This window comes from Nicotiana attenuata, unplaced genomic scaffold, assembly GCF_001879085.1.
Source record: "Nicotiana attenuata strain UT unplaced genomic scaffold, NIATTr2, whole genome shotgun sequence".
Taxonomy (NCBI): domain Eukaryota; kingdom Viridiplantae; phylum Streptophyta; class Magnoliopsida; order Solanales; family Solanaceae; genus Nicotiana; species Nicotiana attenuata.
Window position 1 is genome coordinate 52,235 of NW_017673893.1, and position 17,491 is coordinate 69,725.

At 34.3% G+C, this 17,491-nt stretch overlaps 3 protein-coding genes and 1 non-coding gene across 4 annotated transcripts; 2 read left to right on the forward strand and 2 right to left on the reverse strand.

Annotated features, from left to right (window-relative positions):
* Positions 1-1,309: 1,309 nt before the first annotated feature.
* Positions 1,310-5,687, reverse strand: LOC109217562 (F-box protein At5g03100-like). Its single transcript, XM_019381818.1, has 3 exons — positions 4,545-5,687; positions 3,563-3,733; positions 1,310-1,776 (listed from the first exon to the last, which is right to left on the reverse strand). Exons 1-3 carry the CDS (start codon positions 5,661-5,663, stop codon positions 1,486-1,488), a joined length of 1,581 nt encoding a protein of 526 aa, XP_019237363.1. The 5' UTR covers positions 5,664-5,687; the 3' UTR covers positions 1,310-1,485.
* A 3,371-nt stretch (positions 5,688-9,058) lies between these two features.
* On the forward strand, positions 9,059-11,755 carry LOC109217563 (F-box protein At5g03100-like). Its single transcript, XM_019381820.1, has 3 exons — positions 9,059-10,209; positions 10,835-11,005; positions 11,241-11,755. Exons 1-3 carry the CDS (start codon positions 9,241-9,243, stop codon positions 11,544-11,546), a joined length of 1,446 nt encoding a protein of 481 aa, XP_019237365.1. The 5' UTR covers positions 9,059-9,240; the 3' UTR covers positions 11,547-11,755.
* Positions 11,756-13,162: 1,407 nt separating this feature from the next.
* TRNAD-GUC lies at positions 13,163-13,234 on the forward strand. Its single transcript has one exon. It is a non-coding gene; the product is annotated as a tRNA-Asp (tRNA).
* Positions 13,235-13,404: 170 nt separating this feature from the next.
* On the reverse strand, positions 13,405-16,988 carry LOC109217565 (myosin-3-like). The gene is made up of 6 exons (XM_019381822.1): positions 16,236-16,988; positions 15,212-15,344; positions 14,889-15,032; positions 14,690-14,805; positions 14,406-14,594; positions 13,405-14,122 (listed from the first exon to the last, which is right to left on the reverse strand). The coding sequence occupies exons 1-6, from the start codon at positions 16,563-16,565 to the stop codon at positions 13,679-13,681; spliced, it is 1,356 nt and encodes a 451-aa protein (XP_019237367.1). The 5' UTR covers positions 16,566-16,988; the 3' UTR covers positions 13,405-13,678.
* Between the last annotated feature and the right edge of the window lie 503 nt (positions 16,989-17,491).

Consider the following 17,491-nt stretch of genomic DNA (forward strand, 5'->3'; position numbering starts at 1 on the left):
GCATTTCCATCTCACATGTACGGTTGCTTTAAATTGAAGTAGAATTGCTTTATTAAAACAGAAGTACTCTGTAAGGAATGATAAGTCAGGCATCTAATAAACTAAACATGTAAATATCCAAATTTATGAAAGTCCTACTCCAACTTAGTGGTAATTAAGTTAAATATGTGCCCTAGCATTAATTGCTTAACAATTACTTAGATACAATTTTGGATCTAAAATTTTTTAGCTGCAGTTTCTGAAGTGAGAATTTGAGTTTTGAAGTGTATATTCAATCGTCTTTATAATTTCCTTTCGTGTATATATATATATATATATATATATATATATATCCCTGCTTGTCAAAAAAAATAGATTTGCTAACGAAAGGACACATAAAAGAATAACATTAGTTTACTACCCTTTGCTCGACATATAGAGCCCGTTTGGATTAGCTGATTTGAAGTAGCTGAAAAGCATTAGGTGCTGAAAAGTACTTTTAAATGCTGAAATTGATTTAATATATAAGCAGTTACGTGTTTGAGTACAAGTGCTTAAATTGATAATAAGTTGCTTCAATATTTGATAAGTAAGTGCTAATAAACTCTTTTTCTATTAAAATGACTTAAATAACCTTAGAACTATTTACACTTATAAGGGCGTAATTTCTTCAAAATTTTAGATTCCAGACAGATTCAAATATAAAATATTCTGTTTGTCGTTTACAACTATGCTTAGATAAGATAATTTTTATGATAAATATAATTCATTTTATGATAAACATATAATCATAAGTTATAATAATTAATAAATTGACAAATGTTTCTCAGTAAAAAATAAACGTAAATAGGACAAATTATATGAAGAGAAACAAACATTGCCTTCATCACCATAACACTAATAAAGCAATACACCAAAAATTTGATATGTCCTCATTTATTACATACAGTTCAAAGATTAATACACAATCACATTGATATTAGTATGCAAAGACTTGAATGGGTGGGGGGGGGGGGGAAGGAGGGGAGGGGGGGAGGTTAGGTTGAATACTTGAGGCGGTGAACATCGATGTACGAGTTTTGAGTTTTGTACTAAAAGAAATATTTTAAGGATAAAATAGTAAAAAACTTGGTCAAACTTAAAGTGCTTGTAAGCTAAAAATTCATAAGCTGGGGGTCACCAGCTTATGGCTTTTGGCTTATTTTTGACTTATAAGCACTTGGCTTATAAGCACTTTTAGCTTTACCAAACGCGTAGATAAGCCGAAAAGTGCTTATAAGCTGGCTTAGCCAAACACTCTCGTAACAATTATAGCACAAAAATGCCAAAAAGCCAACAAAAGAAAGGGGATTTATTACATAATGAAAAAAGGATGGTTATCTCGACCAGATATCAAAGAAAAGATAATTTTTAATTAGATAGAGCAATACAGAGCCCAGAAGAAGAAAAAGGGCTAAAAGGACGTTCGTTATTTACTAAGAGAACATAAAATTGTTAGTTTAAGTCTCAACTAGAGAAGAGAATGACAGCTTCCCTTGACGACCTGGGAAAGCTTAGCAACTTCTTTGTAAGTTTTTCATAGGAGTTGATTTCGAAGAAATCAATGATGATTTTCTGAAGCACCATCCCATTCTGTAGAACAATTTGCAGAAAAGAAAGGATGTACTCATCGCAGTCCCACCAATCGTAGCCGTGAATCCTTAAAGTCTTGAGATGCAGCACCCAGCAAGGTCTTGATATCCAGTAATTTTCTCCATTGAAGTCATTAGAATTCTTAAAATGCGACCCAAAATGATACTGCAATAGTTTGACAATATTCCAGAAGTAATTGGTTAATCATGGAGCAACGCATGCAAATGTAGAAGCAAATTCAGAGCTAGTTTTGTATGTTTTTAACTAATCCATTCTATCACCAACTCGAACTATGTATACATATACATTAAGAAATGTATACATACAACAATAGGCTTAAAATGTATACATACAATAATAGGCTGAATACATAGACGGCCTCCTAAACTTGTCCAAATTATTCGTTTAAATAAAATAAGCCTATGACATATTGAACAACTGACCTATGCTCAGACTGTGCCTATTGAACACAAATTTGACAATTCCTAACCTTAGTTCAGAGCGTGAACTTCACTTGCCGTTGACATAACAAACAAACCCAGTAAAAAATGACACATCAGCAACAAACTCAAAATTTGAAAAACATATACAGTAATATATGGAGAGAGAGGGGAAGTTGACCGTAAGAAAAATTCTGGTGAAGTTCCATATGAAAAAATGGTGATTTCGAAGTAGAACATGCAGAAAGCATAGCCAACTTCATCATGGTCAAACAACCAATCATAAACATCCCATGGAAGTACTAATGAATCCCCCATCAACGTCAATCTTTTCATTACCTCTGAATTTTCATTTTCCAGTACATATACAATATTCACCGTTCAGTTATCCACGTATAAATAGAGATGGATCTTCCCCATTACCCAGTCTTGCAATTAATGGAGATTTCCCTTTCTTTACCAACAAAGTTTTCTTTTGGATTGTACTGTTTGTTCTCACACATGCTTGCTCTCAGCACCATGTTCGGATTGTTCACCGATTTTGAGCTCGGATTCTGCCCGTAAGCTTGTTTGTGTAAATCGCCAATGACAACAACCATTTTGCCATGGCGATTTAGAACCGAAATGGAGATTCAGTACCAGATCCCAAATTTAGCAAAATATCCCAAAAGATGTGAACATTGTTGAAAAATGGAAAAAACCACCGCAAAACACTATCACAGCAGTAACAACATCTTTATCAACTAAATACAAGATCTATTCAGAAAAATGGGTTTGAATCTGAAAAGAAAAAAAATTTGGAAGAAAGATGGCTTAAAACGGCTGAGAAAATAAGTCTGAATCTTGAAGAAGAAAGAATGGATGGTGTGAAGAAGCAGAAAAAGAAGAACAGTGTTTTCCAATCTATGGCCGAAAAAAGCGGAAAATGAGTTTGGTAGACGGAGAGGAAGTAGAACACAAACAGCCAGAAACTCATTTTTCTGGCGAAATTTTATATTTTCCAGTTAAAAGTGTTTAGACTAGTTTAACATAAAGTCATTTCACACACTCAATTTTAAGAGGCAAATACGCATCTGCCATGTCAGCGACTAGTGTTTAATAGACACAGTTTGAGCATATATCAGGTGCTCAATAGGTCATATGCTTAATATAAGTGTCTAAATGAAAAACTCAGACAAGTTTAAGGGACTATCTATATATTCAGTCCATATAATAAGATCACACTCAATTATGTACCCATTGAGCAACAAATTAAACATAAAATCAAGCAGATTAGAAGAACACTGATAGTAGAATAAGGGGCATTCCGAAATGGTACTACAGCATGTACCACATTCCAAAGGTAATTGGTTAATCATTGATCATTGTACATAAATGTTAGGCAGATATTGTTGTATATGTTCAACTGAATCCATTACTTTAAGCTCAAACTATGCATACATATGCATTGTGAGCATCAAATCAAGAAGATAGAAGAATAACAATAGTAGTAGAAGAAGGAGCACGCGTACCTCTTTGAATGCAGATTCTGTGTTTATGTGCAACATCTCAACCTGAGGACAGCTTTGTAGAAGGATTGCTATTCCAGGGAGCTCCCATTTCTTCATAGGAGTGTTTAATGTCAAGTATTTGCATCTCATTCTGGGGCATGGCAAATTTCTGATCTCCAATGACGTAAGGACCTGGGCCATTACATTAATTATCAAAAGATTGGTTTAGAGGTTTAACTTAAAGCTAGAATAATCCTAGATTAACATAATAAAACTAGATGTTTCTCAAAATAATACTAGTATCATTTTGTTGGATCAGGAATTAATCCCAATTCTAGTGGTCTCATGACCCTATCCCTGATCAAGATCAGTTCTTCCAGTTTTAGATCAGCAAGTCATCATGGTTCAAAAGCAATTAACGTGCATCTCTTTCTTTTCTTCCCTTTTTCTCTCATCCTTTTCTTAGCCCTGTGTCAAGAATCTTTCCTGGAATCTAGTAGGGATCTATATTCACTAATTCTCAAAGTCTTTAATTTATTGGAATATTTGAAAGATATTAAATTATTCAAACCAAAGAATTAGAAGCTGTTTGAAGATCTGAAAGATGGCACTACATGCATAACCATTGCTTTTAAAAGCGAAAAGCACAAATGAACAACAATGGCCACGTGACAATTGAAGCAAAAGCAAGGAGTGAAGCGCACCTTTCATACAATTTATGGAGAACTGGGAATACCTCGCTTTAATTAAGTGATGAAGCAATAACTTTTAATAACATTGTATATGTATATAAGCAGAGATCCATGAATTGCAAATAAAAAATAATGTTTTTGAATCAACACAAGAGTAGTAACACTGGCATAAAGGCATTGCTCCATGGGATGGTACTTCAAACACTTTGCATTGTGCACTAATAAAATTTTCATATAACTGGTAGTACTATTTAGCAAATAAAGAATGGCTATATCCTGATGACTGATTAAAATTAAGTACGGACTGTAACCTGCAGACACCATGTCCCAATGGAGAGTTTCTCAACATGCTGGAGTGATACAAGGAGATTTTTTAACATATTCTGGTCAGTCCTAAATTCACGTTCGACTTCGTAGTCATCTGTATTCCTATAGAAATCTAGCTTAGCATCGAGTAGAGCTTTTACATCCTCAAGAACAAGTATTCTTTTATGAAAATAACCGCAAATTTCCAGTGAAGTAACGTTCCTAGCATATATTCCCAGCTCGTCATCATCATCATCATGGTTTTGTTGCCCATATTCATCGATCACCAACTTCTTCACACTTTTGGAATCAATATCAAAATAATCAACCCCATAACAACTCCTAAACTTGAGAGACTCCAGAGCACGACATCCAGAACAAATCTTTTTAATAACGTCTCGGTTCAATTCAGCATATCCAATTTCTAAATCCCTAAGGGCAGGCCAATAAATTTCTTCTTTTGGTACAAGATTGCAATTGCACAAACTAAGATGTCGTAAACGGACATCAAAGTACATAATCTGGGGTAAATTGTAAATCTCAATCAAATTACCTCGTGACCTAAGATTCAGATCCAGTTCCTCCACAAGTTTATTTTTAATGAATATCATCCATCTATTAAGGTGTCGAACAAAGCGTTTGCTGTAAATAAAATCGACCGAAAACTTTTTGACCATACCAGACCGGCAAAGAAGTAGTGTATTATCAATAAAGATAACGAATTTATATATACCATTAACATGTAGGCCGGAGTAACTGAAGATTAGGGTTTGTGCTGAAGTCCACAAGAGGTGCCACCTTTTTGACAAAACCCCAGTTCGTACTACTTCACCCATGTCCAAGGAAGAGAGGATGTGAAGTATCAAAGAATCTGGCAAGGCGCTAATTCGATCTGTTTTTTCGGTTTTATGACGTTTCCCACCATAGTAGGAATAAGGAGAAGGAGAGGGAGAGTATCGTGGAGAAGCGGGAGAGTATCGGGGAGAATCATAATCCAGGTTTTCTTCATGTTCTCCTTCTGATTCAGACATGGTGACACTCAAAGCTGTTGATAAATTTGGGACATGGGGTTTAAACGAACCAACTCGTAGTGACGAGTTTTTATTATCTAGAAAAAAAAGCATAGAACAAAAAAAACCGATACGATCTCCGCTTCCCCCCCCCCCCCCTCCCCCTCCTGTTATAGGGAAAATGAGTGTAATTCCCATGTCACTCGGATTGCAAGTCTCTCATGTCTATGCTACTTGGCTATTTGGCCTTTGACTATCTTCGTCGGTCAGTACGGTACGGTATATAGATATTTTGGTTCCATATTTTCGGTATTCGATTTCTTAAAATCATATACCAATACCGTACCTAATTAAATTCGGTATGGTTCGATTTTTCTCCTTTCGATTTCGATTTATTCGGTCTGTTAACTTCGGTTTATTCGGTTTGAATACTAACTAGTGCATAGAACTATACACTCTAATATTCTTAATTAAAGTACTCAAAAATACAAAAGTGAAAATGTTTCTTGACAAAATTTTTGTCCAAAACTAGCAAATATCAACCCAAATAGAGAAAATTGTATATAAAAGAATATTTGATCATTAGAAATGTCTTGTTACTTGTTTAGAGTTAATTGATGAACTTTGAGAATAAAGGAAAGTAAAGATTTAGATTTTTTATATTTATGTTATAATTGATAATGTGTGTTTTGTGTAATATAATATATATTTCGGTACGGTATCGGTATTTCGGTATTTTATCTTAAAATACCAAATACCATACCAAATACCAAATTTTTAAAAAACTTAAACCAAATACCAAAATACCGTATACCAAATAACAAAATTTTCGGTTCGGTACGGTAATTAGGTATTTACCAAATTATGTCCAGCCCTAGTGCCAATAGATCTTTAAGAAAACCCATTAAATCAATCCAACAAAATCGTATCGAATCGATTATTAGATTTGTTTTAATAAGATTATAGGTTTTGATATAAACTTGTAGTCGTACTGAATAATAGGGAAGGTTTTTGAATTCTATAAAAATAAACTGAAAAAATGTTAAATTGTCCCGAATAAATTTATATATGAAAAATATATTTTATTAATATACTAGCAAAGTATTAAAACAAAATTCTCTTCATTCTTGGATTATGGAAATGGCTACAAGGTTGACCAAATAATTAATATCTAAACTCCAACTTCTAAACCTAGTTTAGTACTCATATAGAAATTAAATTAGTTTTAACATCTTGAGTAGCAAGCCACAAGGTATTGGATATCTTTTCTCTCGTACGATTTACATTTCTCTTATTGGATACTAATCTTTTAATAAGCTATATTCTCGAGTCCCAACATGATTAGTATATTTCCAGTTGTATGATTTATATTCTCCTGTCTTTGCTTAATTTATTTTAAGCCATCATAGAATAGTGGGATAAATCTCTATTATGCACATCTTTCATGTTCCTTTGATCATCACTTTTAAAAATAGTAAAAATATCTAGCGAGTTTTGCAAAAGTTCTATGCAAGTACATATTTACCACGTTATAACTCCGCCTAGCGACACTTGCATGGCGTTTTTTAAAAAAATATTGAAAAATTAACCGAACCGTACCGATACCGAATAGAAATCGAGATGATGGAGAAGTTTTCGAAAAGTTTTTTTTTATATATATATATAAAATGGAATAATTGAAAAATTGGTGTGGTATAAATTTTATAAAATAATCGTCCGATTGGTGTGGTAAAAATTATACTATCTATGCTGTAGGTTTATCGTTTTTCGAGTTGTAATATGGTTGTTTTGTAATTTTGTAGAAATGTATATGATCGATTTAAGATGGTTATGCGCAAAAAATTAAAAATCACGCAAAAAATGCGCAATAGAAGATTTGGAGAATCAATTCAAACGAAAAAATTATGTTTTTTCGCATTTGGGATCTTGGGCTACAAATTTGCAAAATTATGTCTAGGTCATGCAGTTGTAATGTATGTGTATAAGTTGCACTTATGTGTAATACACTCAAAATAAAATTACAAATAAATTGACTAACATATGTCTTGTTGAATGTCGAGAATATGATGATCTTAAATTAGAAACGAGAGGGTAAGCAAAATGCAGTTTAGTACTCTAGGACATAAATTGATCGACCAGCCTTGAACCCACGGCCTAGTAGTTTGGAGAGAACTCCCCGATCACTATGAACAAGGATGGCCGGCCAGTTTAGGTCCAATAACATATAGGAGTACTCTGTTTGTGATCTACCGCTAGTCTTAGATTGTTAGTTTTTGATAATATTGGAATTTAACATGTCACGAAATAAGATTACACCTAATTAAATAATTTTTGGAAAAATTACTACTGTATGTTTTAATTTTTAAAGGAACTTCCAAAGACAATTAAAGTAACCAACAAATTAAGAATATGTAAGTGACGATAAGGAATAAAAACAAAATGAAAGCATACTTTAAACAACTTAAATAGTTTCCCTTGTTAATACGTATTACGATTGATGTATAAGATTCCTGAACGTGTACCCTTCCTAGAAGGTGATTAATTCTGTAATTGATGACGTACTAGGATATCTTAGAGTAATTGAATTGGTTTTTTTGTTGATCCCGCCTCTTGAATACAAAAAGCATGCGATGTACATTGTTCAGTTTGGTTGAATACAATTTATCCTTTTCGACCAAAGGAAAAAAAAAAAGACAAGGAACGAAAATATGCAAAGTGAACAGAGCAATTATTTTCAATGAAATAGCTTTGGTAAGCCATGTATATCACCCCTCCCCCCCTTTCTGGTAAATTGTTTTTAGATTTTTCTCTAGCTTCGTCAAGCTTCCATATAATTATAGTCTCCCTTAAGGTATCGTTTGGTTCGCGACCAAAATTATTTATTATAATCTTGAGATTAGTAATCTCTTGGATTATTTAATGTTATTGCTTTGTTTGGTTCATTAGATTGAAAATGAGATATACCATACACATTCCAAAGCATATGTTTGGTTTGAAGGTAGATAAGCTTGGATGACACTTTGTTTCCTATTTTAACATTGGTTCAAAAAATGAAAGGCTGCAGTAAAAAGGGAAGATGGATAAGTTGGTCATTTTATAACTTTATCCCAGGGTAATTAATTCCGGTGTTATTTATCCCACCTAGAAGACCGGTTAAAGTAATTTCAATTTGAGGTATAATTTTATACTTGACTTAATTAATACCCTAAACCAAACATGAAATAAATGTAATCCCAATTTTATACCACTTTATTCCGAATGACCCAAACGACCCCTTAATAGAGAAAATACCTTTTATTATATGCATATGATAGAAATTATTTGAGGTGATTTATGTGGCATGTGATAAAGAAGTATCTAGAATAAGAAATAGCTAAACCCGTCAACATTCAATAACCAAGTCGTTGTAGTATAGTGGTAAGTATTCCCGCCTGTCACGCTGGTGAACCGGGTTCGATCCCCGGAATCGGCGTCTTTTACTTTTTTCACTTTGAAGATTTTCATATCACTTTTTTTTCTTTTTCTTTCAAAAGTCTTATTGATTTCCTCATCAAAGGGCAAGGTTCCGGCCCCATGATTTCTGAATAACACCAAATTCCTCCAAAATTTACAAAAGATAATGAGAAGACACTAACTTTTTCAGCAATTCCCAAGTCATCTATTCCAATTTCTCAATCAGAAACCTGCAACAATGTCTGAATCAGAAGAAGAAGCAAAAGCGGATTTGCTTCGCGGGAAACGTCGTAAAACTGAAAAAACAGATCGAATTAGCGCCTTGCCAGATTCTTTGATACTTCACATCCTCTCTTTCTTGCAGATGGATGAAGTTATACGAACTGGAGTTTTGTCAAAAAGGTGGCACCTCTTGTGGACTTCAGCACAAACCCTAATTTTCAGTTACTCAAGCCCACATGATCATGGTACCTACAGTAAGTTCGTTACTTTTATTGATGATACCCTACTTCGTTGCCAGCCTAGTAAATTGAACAAGTTTTCGGTCGATTTTATTTACAGCAGACGCTTTGTTCGACACGTTACTAAATGGATTACATTCGTCAAGAATAAATATGTGGAGGAACTGAATCTTCATCTAAGGTCACGAGATTTGAATGAGATTTACGATTTACCCGAGCTTATGTACTCCAATATGTGCTTACGAGACCTAAGTTTGCGCCATTGTAATCTTGTACCAAAAGGGGAGATTAATTGGCCCTCCCTTAGGGTTTTAGAAATTGGATATGCTGAATTGAACCAGGATTTTATTAAAAAGATTTGTTCTGGATGTCCTGCTTTGGAGTCTCTGAAGTTTAGGAGTTGTTACGGGATTGGTTGTTTTAATATTGATTCCAAAAGTGTGAAGAAATTGGTGATCAAAGGATGTTGGGATGACGATGATGATGATAATGAAGAAGAAAAAGAGCTGGGAATATATGCTAGGAATGTTACTTCACTGGAGATTAGCGGCCATTTTCATAGAAAGATACTTGTTCTTCAGGATGTAAAAGCTCTCGTCGATGCTAAGCTAAATGTTTATAGGAAGCTAGATGAGTACATACATAATTACGAGGGTGATTTTAAAACTGATCAGAATATGGTGAAAGATCTCCTTGTGTCACTCCAGCACGTTGAGAAACTCTCCATCGGAACATGGTGTCTGCAGGTTTGAGCTATCTCCTTCATTTACTCGACAAAGTTTAAGTATTCTTTATTTGCTGAAGAGTTTATAATTCTATGCACTGAAATATTTACACAATCATGTAACTTATAAGATAATTACCGGTAAATTTCTACGATAAGAGTAACCTGATAAAAACGGTCACCAACATGCTATTACAGATTAAGCTACCCGAACAGTATAGACATTCTATACACTATCAACAGATATAGTTTAAATCCCTTGCTATGGTAGTACTACCATTTATATGGAAAATTGGAAATTCTGTTACTGCACAATGCAAAGTGTTTGAAGTAGCATACGTTAACAAATCAATAGCTTTATGTTAGTGTTACTACTCTTCCATTAATTCAGAAGCATTATTCTCTACCTTTATATTTATGGATCTCTGCAGTTATGTAGCGCCAGCTTTCAAACATATATTTTGATCTTCAAACAGCTCCTCGGTTGTTCTTACCTTAAACCTGCTTGAATAATTTGAATTTCTTTCAAATTTCACAAAGTTAAAAACTTTGAGAAAGAAAGAGAGAGGGAGACACTTTAATGATCTTGGATTGTTTTAGCTGTAAGTTAAACCTATAACCCAATCTTCTGATAATTAATGGCCTAGGTCCTTGCGACATTGGAGATGAGAACCTTGTCATGCCCCAGGATGAGATGCAAAAACTTGACCTTAAACACTCATATGAAAAAATGGGAGCTTCCTGGGATAACAATCCTTCTACAAAGCTGTCCTCAGGTTGAGACCTTGAACATAGACATGACATCACGCTTCGAAGAGGTATGAAAATTCCCTCCTTCTACTACTTTGCTGTTCTTCTTATCTTCTCGCAAGATCATTTAAACAGAGGCAAACCCAGGTTCTAGAGTTAATGAGTTCAAAATGATCAGCGTGATCTTATTGTAGTTTGAGTTGATAGCAATGATTTCAGTCAAATCAGCCCTAAATCTGCATCTGCCTTATATTTTAGACTGATCCTTGTTTAACCAAATAACTTTGGAACGTTATGTTGCAGTATTATTTTGGGTTGTATTTTAAGAAATCTAACGACTTTAGTGGAGGAAATTACTGGATATCAAGGCCTTGTTGGGTGCTGTATCTCAAGACTTTAAGGATTTACGGCTTCTGGGGTGGGAATGAATACATCCTTTCGTTTCTGGAAGTTGTGCTAAAGAACGCGATGGTGCTTGAGAAAATCTTCATTGGCTCCTCCAAAAATGAACCTTGGATTCCTACAGATGCGGACTACAGAAGAGTTGCAAATAAGATGCTAAGCTTTCCGAGATCATCAAAGGATGCTGTTATTCTGTTCTCTGGTTGAGAATCAAACTATGTCTAGATGTTTAATTAAAAAACGTGCTTCTGAAATATTTAGATGTTTTAAAGCTCGATGCTCGTCTAAAACATTTTTTTTTCTTTTGATTCAGTAGACAATTTATCTCTCTGTGAATATATATCTTATTCCTTGCAAATGAGGGCTTCCCTCAGTCCTGTTCGCAGTTGATAATTGAGGGTTCTTCGTTTATCTTAGATTGAACCGTTGAGATAGCCATCTTTTTTCCTTTATTGGCGTTTGACATTTTTGTGCTGTAATCCTTTTATTTGTTATTCGTGGAGCAGAAGGTAGGAAGCTTTTGTTCTTTTATTAGTTTATATGCCCTTTCCTTAGCAAATCTGTTACTATGTGAAGATTTAAAAAGAGTATAAAACTTGAGGAAGTGTTTCATGAAATGGCCTGAGAATTGATTTTACATGTTCGTAGTAACAGTAATTGAACTCCACAAACTCTGCAACTAAATTTTGAATTGATATGGAATAGTACCTGTAATGTAGCTTTCCAAGTAGTTGTCCATTATGAAATTCTTAATTGGTCTTGTGTATAGAACTCAAACTTTACATACATGCACCACAATGGATGTCTCGTAATAGTAGTGTTTTAATTGAAAAAGTTAACTAAAACTTGATTAACAAGTTATGTTTTGGTAATAAATAACTATGGAGGTACTATTCTATTCTGCATCTGCTTTTGGTGCTTTCGTACTCGTTTGCACAATGGCAATATGAAGATAAAGAGTTATTTCAAGAAAGGAAAGAAATTTAGTAGCATTTGGCGTTTGTACCAACAAAGTAAATTGATTTAACTTTAAAAAAGATCACCAGTTACAAATTTGAACTAATAGTTAGTTAGTAACAGTTAGGAAGCAGACGTAATCGAAAGCTTGGGCCGAACGGAAGGGGCTTGCAACGATGGAAGAAGTGAAACTCTTTTTATGTATCAAACACTTGTTTTGTATTTATTGATTTGACGCAAACTTATAATTAAAAAAAACTAATCAACTGAAAAAAATTAAGTATATTTGGATCGAGGAAGGGATGCTATTCAATTTACAGCTTGTTTCGAACTTTAGATAGTTGTTATGTATCGTTTCATAATGTATCGTATCGTATTGTATTGTACTTTATCGTTTGATGCATACAATGTTTGGTTAGATTGTATTGTTTGTCGTCGTTTTATGATGTCATGCACCAACAATATAAAGAATAAACTTGCAATATTATAAAGAAAAAGTTAGGGACGAGGTAATATTATTACATAAAAAGGTAGGGTAAAGAATAAAATAGGATTATTTAATAAATTAAAAAGGCCAAGATGAGAGAAAAAATAACAAAACGACGCGACCACACCAAATCGATCGTTCCATAAAGTGACACTTTTCGTCGTTACATAACAACGTGTTTAAACGATACGATACAATAAAATTTAAGTAACAATCAAAACAAACATTGTGTTTAAAGTAACAATACGATACATACAACATGTAACAACCATCCAAACACGCTGTGGGTTGAGCGAGTTACAGCTTAGTCAACTCATGCATGCAATGCCAGAATTAACTTTGAATAAATTATAACTTTATCTACATGTTAGGCAATCAAGTCGTTGTAGTATAGTGGTGAGTATTCCCGCCTGTCACGCGGGTGACCCGGGTTCGATCCCCGGCAACGGCGTCTAGTCCTTTTTTTGTCCGCCTTTCGTCGAGTGTATCACTTTGACCATTCTGTAGCCAACAGTGCCTGAGTACTAGACACATAAATCCGTTAACTTATAACTCATTTTGGGAATTTTCAGATGAACAATAAATTTAGGATATCAACACCATATTGTACAACTTAAGACATGTAACAGAATATGCAGATCTGCATTTTTTCATTGATTGTGTGACAATGATAATTTTCTATGTTTGTTTCTGCACATGTATTCCCATCTCCCCTAATACACATACTAAAAAGCAAAATATGTCATCCCTTTTCCCCTATAGTAAGAAAATCAATTTGAGGTATGAAGAATAAACGAGCAGAGCAGACAATGTGACATCTACTTTGACAAAGCAGATGATTCTGGGAGCTAATGACCAAATATACGACTTCAAAAGCTATAAGAAACTAACTTTTTCATCTTCCACACCATATCTTTGTACCCTTCCCTCTTTCAGAGTGTCCAAGTTGCTTCATTGTTGCTTTTACCTCCCGCAATTTACTTTTATAATCCTTCTTCCATGCTTCAAATCTAACTTTCAGCTTTTGGAGCTCATCGTTAGGCCTGAGGGTGGACGCCTCCTGCCCCGGTTTACATTGATCATGGACAAAATTTTGAAAATGATTGACCATATCCATCACATGGTGGTTATTAAGCTGGTTCTCGGAATTTGTTACCCCATTTTGTTGTGGTCGTGTATCATGTACCTCATCGGAAAGATTCAGTTCACTCCTTCGAAGTGTCGTAGTTCTTAGGAATCCATCATCCTCGTCTTGATCTTGATCTTGATGCATCAGTACTCTGAGTTCTCCTTTAGTTTTTTCACCGCGGTGTGTTTTCCTTTCTGCAGCTAGACTTGTCTGCAAGATTAGCAATTATCGTTTGGTTACAGAAATAAAAGCAAAATGATAAGTTTCTTGCTTTCTGAATCCTGAACAGATAGAAAATTGGATGAAGATAAGCACATAAACAACATCTTTCCTTTTACTGTTCAAGTCGTTGATGTTCAATAAGCAAGTAGTAGAATATGTATCTTTGGCAATTCATGAAGTGATCTCCATACAAAATGTCATAGTTCGAAAGAAATTCATATATCCAAAACTGAACAACATTTGCTTTTACATGAAGACACAGAGTGCTCACTTGTACAGACGTTAACTGATCTTGCCACATCTTCTCCATAGCTTTCATCTTTGACTCATACTGATTCCACTTTTTCTCATAATGCTGAATATGTAGCCTCAAAGCTGCATTTTCCTCTTTCTTTCTCTCCAGAGCTGCCTCCGTCCTCAGAATATGCCTCTGAAGATCAAGTAGAACTGAACGCGGTACCTGAAGGGAGTCCAAGCAACCAAAGTGGTTAAGATATATTCTTGTTGATGTTTTTACAGCACTCAGAAACCTAGTTTTTAAGAAATAAAGCACACCTTAGTTTCTTGCTCCTTCTTGTCAAGGTCATTCTTTTCTCTAATGTTCCGAGCACAAGTTGGTTTTCCCTTACCTAAGAGATTGAACTGTTTTCGAGTCAACCAACCTCGAATAACTGCAGAATGCATACAGAAGCTTAGGACTATCTTCCAAAACAACATATTTAAATCTTTGGATTAAGAATTCTACAATCTATACCAGATTGCAAACGCGTGGCTGCAGTAAGCTGTCGTTCTATTCTTTTATGACGGAGTTCCTTTATGTGTTTCTGTATAATGATAATTGCTGTCGACCTCCTAGTAAGATCTTGATGATACTTTCTTGCAATTTCACCACGCACAACTGCACGAATGAATAACTATGGTTGAGCTACAATCATCAAAATTACAAAGGAAAATAAAATACATGAAGCTCTTTGCCCTTGAGGATCAGGTATTTTTTTAGTACTTCTTCTTTATTGAAGTCTGGAATAAGTATTATAGCATATGAATATTTGAGAAAGATTGGATAATGTGGATTACATTGTTGTAGTGCTACTACTCCAGTTTTAAGCTGATGATAATACCGGCGGGCTTGGTAGCCGCGGAAGCATCTCTGAATTCTCACTACAGCACTAAGTCCAGCTCCTTCTCTCAGATCAATCATTAAACAAATCTGTGGAACAAACCACAAGAATTTCAGTAATTTTTTAAACTAGCAACAGTTGAAATTAATGAGAAATATGTCTGTCACTCAGTTTTACCAAGTCTCCTGTTAAATATGAATAAAATGCAATCTGAATACACTAATGCATCCTCCTTTATACATCCTGACATCTAAAGAAAATACACCTTAGCAAATAAACGGATGACTACATTCATTTAAATAAGCTAAGAACTAATCACATCTGCCAACCAATGAAGAATAAAATTTGCATTAGGAGAAGATGTAATGTTTTACTTCTCCCAAGAGTCATTTGCCTGCTATAACTTAATGTAGGAAACTGGCACTCACAGAGTCAGAGTACAGTTTATTAATCTTTAATAATATTATCATTTATCAACACATAGGTGATAATTGTTCTTGAGCCGAGAGTCTATCGGAAACAACCTCTCTTCCTTCATAAGGTAAGGGTAAGGTCTGCGTACACACTACCCTCCACAGATCCCACTGTGTGGGATTGCACTGGGTTTATTGTTGTTGTTGTTGTTGTTACATAGGTGATAATTAATTATAATTGTTTATGAAGCAATAAGAACCAAGTACCTCATTTGCAACAGTTAAACAAAAAATTAATGCACTCAAGGGTGTATCCTAACGGTCAATGAAGTGGGAAGAGTTCAAATTCCAGTAGAGACAAAAACCGCTAGGTGATTACTTCCATGTTTAAGCAGCGTGTGATGATGGAAGGTAGCAACTAGTAGGTATCCAATGGAACAGTCGAGGTGCGTGCAAGGTGGCGCAGTTTTAACAAAATTAATCTACTTCATACTTTGAAAACAATATTCAAGGAGCCCCTAATTTTCCCTCAAAAGAGAAAAGAAGCTTGAATTCATTTCCATTTACCTTATCTGTCATGGCTACAGAATCCCTCTCTGCTGAATCCCATTGATAAACTGGTTGATCAAGAAATACATCTTCCTTTGTTCTTGTCCTCTCAAACATACCACATTTAACCTGTGAATATCCATCTTCTTCATCTCTATTCTTTTCTTTACCAAACTCTGGCAATTTCCTTCTTCCCTTAGGCAACCTAGCCTTTGTGATTGGCCTAACAGGCAAAGGTGGTGGCAAATCATTTGTATTTTCCTCTGGTTGTTGAAGTTCCTCAAGCATAAGCTCTAGTGTACTAAGACTTCCCATATTTTGATAAGTTGTCACAATCACTGATGACATAACTTACAGTTCTAATTACACATAAGACACAAACAAACAAATATGTACTACAACATATCCAAGAACTGGGAGTTTGAATCTTAAGGATTTGAAAAAGCTGCTGTTTGGCTTACTTGAGATGCCCAAAATTTAAGCATGTTTGATTCTATGACAGGAATAATAAGGAATTGCATGTGTATATTGTCAGAAAGCTTTGCTTTTTTTTTTTTTTTTTTGCTTTTGCTTTGTTTGAAAGAAGTCTTGAGGTTTATGTAGGCCCAGTTTTTTTTTTTTTTTTTTTTTAATCATAGCAGAGGACCATTAAATTAAATATGTAAATAAAAAAGAATTTTTGTAGCAATTTTTGGAAGACAAAATGGATATTTTAAACTGATTGAGGCCAGTGGACTCCTTAGGTTGCTGGATGATGAAGAAATGGAAACAAGAATGGTTGGTATTATTACTTCTAGGGGACATCCCTTATAGATTTTATAATTACTATTTTCCTAATTTAATAATGAATCCAATATGGAATTTAATTTTTTTTTGTTTTTCTTCTTTGAATTGTCCCTTATATTTGTCGTGTTGTGAACTATAACTTAGAAGTGCTGGTTTTTTTCCCTTACTTTAGGTAACCTAAATTGACTTCAAAGTAATATTTGGCATCAACATCCAACACTTAGAAAACTATATTAAGCAATTAATCAAATTCTATACTAAATTTAGCTTAGGCTTTTAATTTGAACCTCTTTTTTCTTCTTTTTTCTATGTATCATGCCATATTTGTACTTGAACAATTAAAGTACCACCATTTGAAGTGAAGAATTAATGCAAAAACTTTCAACTTAAAACCAAAAAAGTAAAGAAAAAAAAAGAATTTCTATAGTGGATGTCTGAATGACACATCACCGAACTACTTGAATTGGATTAGTTGAAAGCTCTAAATT

Coding starts and splice junctions, on each gene's coding strand:
- LOC109217565 (XM_019381822.1), bottom strand. CDS start 16,565: ATGTCATCAGTGATTGTGACAACTTATCAAAATATGGGAAGTCTTAGT. Junction 15,033..15,211: donor AGTAGTAGCACTACAACAAT/GTAATCCACATT, acceptor TCATTCGTGCAG/TTGTGCGTGGTGAAATTGCA. Junction 14,806..14,888: donor AGCCACGCGTTTGCAATCTG/GTATAGATTGTA, acceptor TGCATTCTGCAG/TTATTCGAGGTTGGTTGACT.
- LOC109217563 (XM_019381820.1), top strand. CDS start 9,241: ATGTCTGAATCAGAAGAAGAAGCAAAAGCGGATTTGCTTCGCGGGAAA. Junction 10,210..10,834: donor TCGGAACATGGTGTCTGCAG/GTTTGAGCTATC, acceptor TTAATGGCCTAG/GTCCTTGCGACATTGGAGAT. Junction 11,006..11,240: donor TGACATCACGCTTCGAAGAG/GTATGAAAATTC, acceptor GTTATGTTGCAG/TATTATTTTGGGTTGTATTT.
- LOC109217562 (XM_019381818.1), bottom strand. CDS start 5,663: ATGCTTTTTTTTCTAGATAATAAAAACTCGTCACTACGAGTTGGTTCG. Junction 3,734..4,544: donor TTGGGACATGGTGTCTGCAG/GTTACAGTCCGT, acceptor GTAATGGCCCAG/GTCCTTACGTCATTGGAGAT. Junction 1,777..3,562: donor CAGAATCTGCATTCAAAGAG/GTACGCGTGCTC, acceptor AAACTATTGCAG/TATCATTTTGGGTCGCATTT.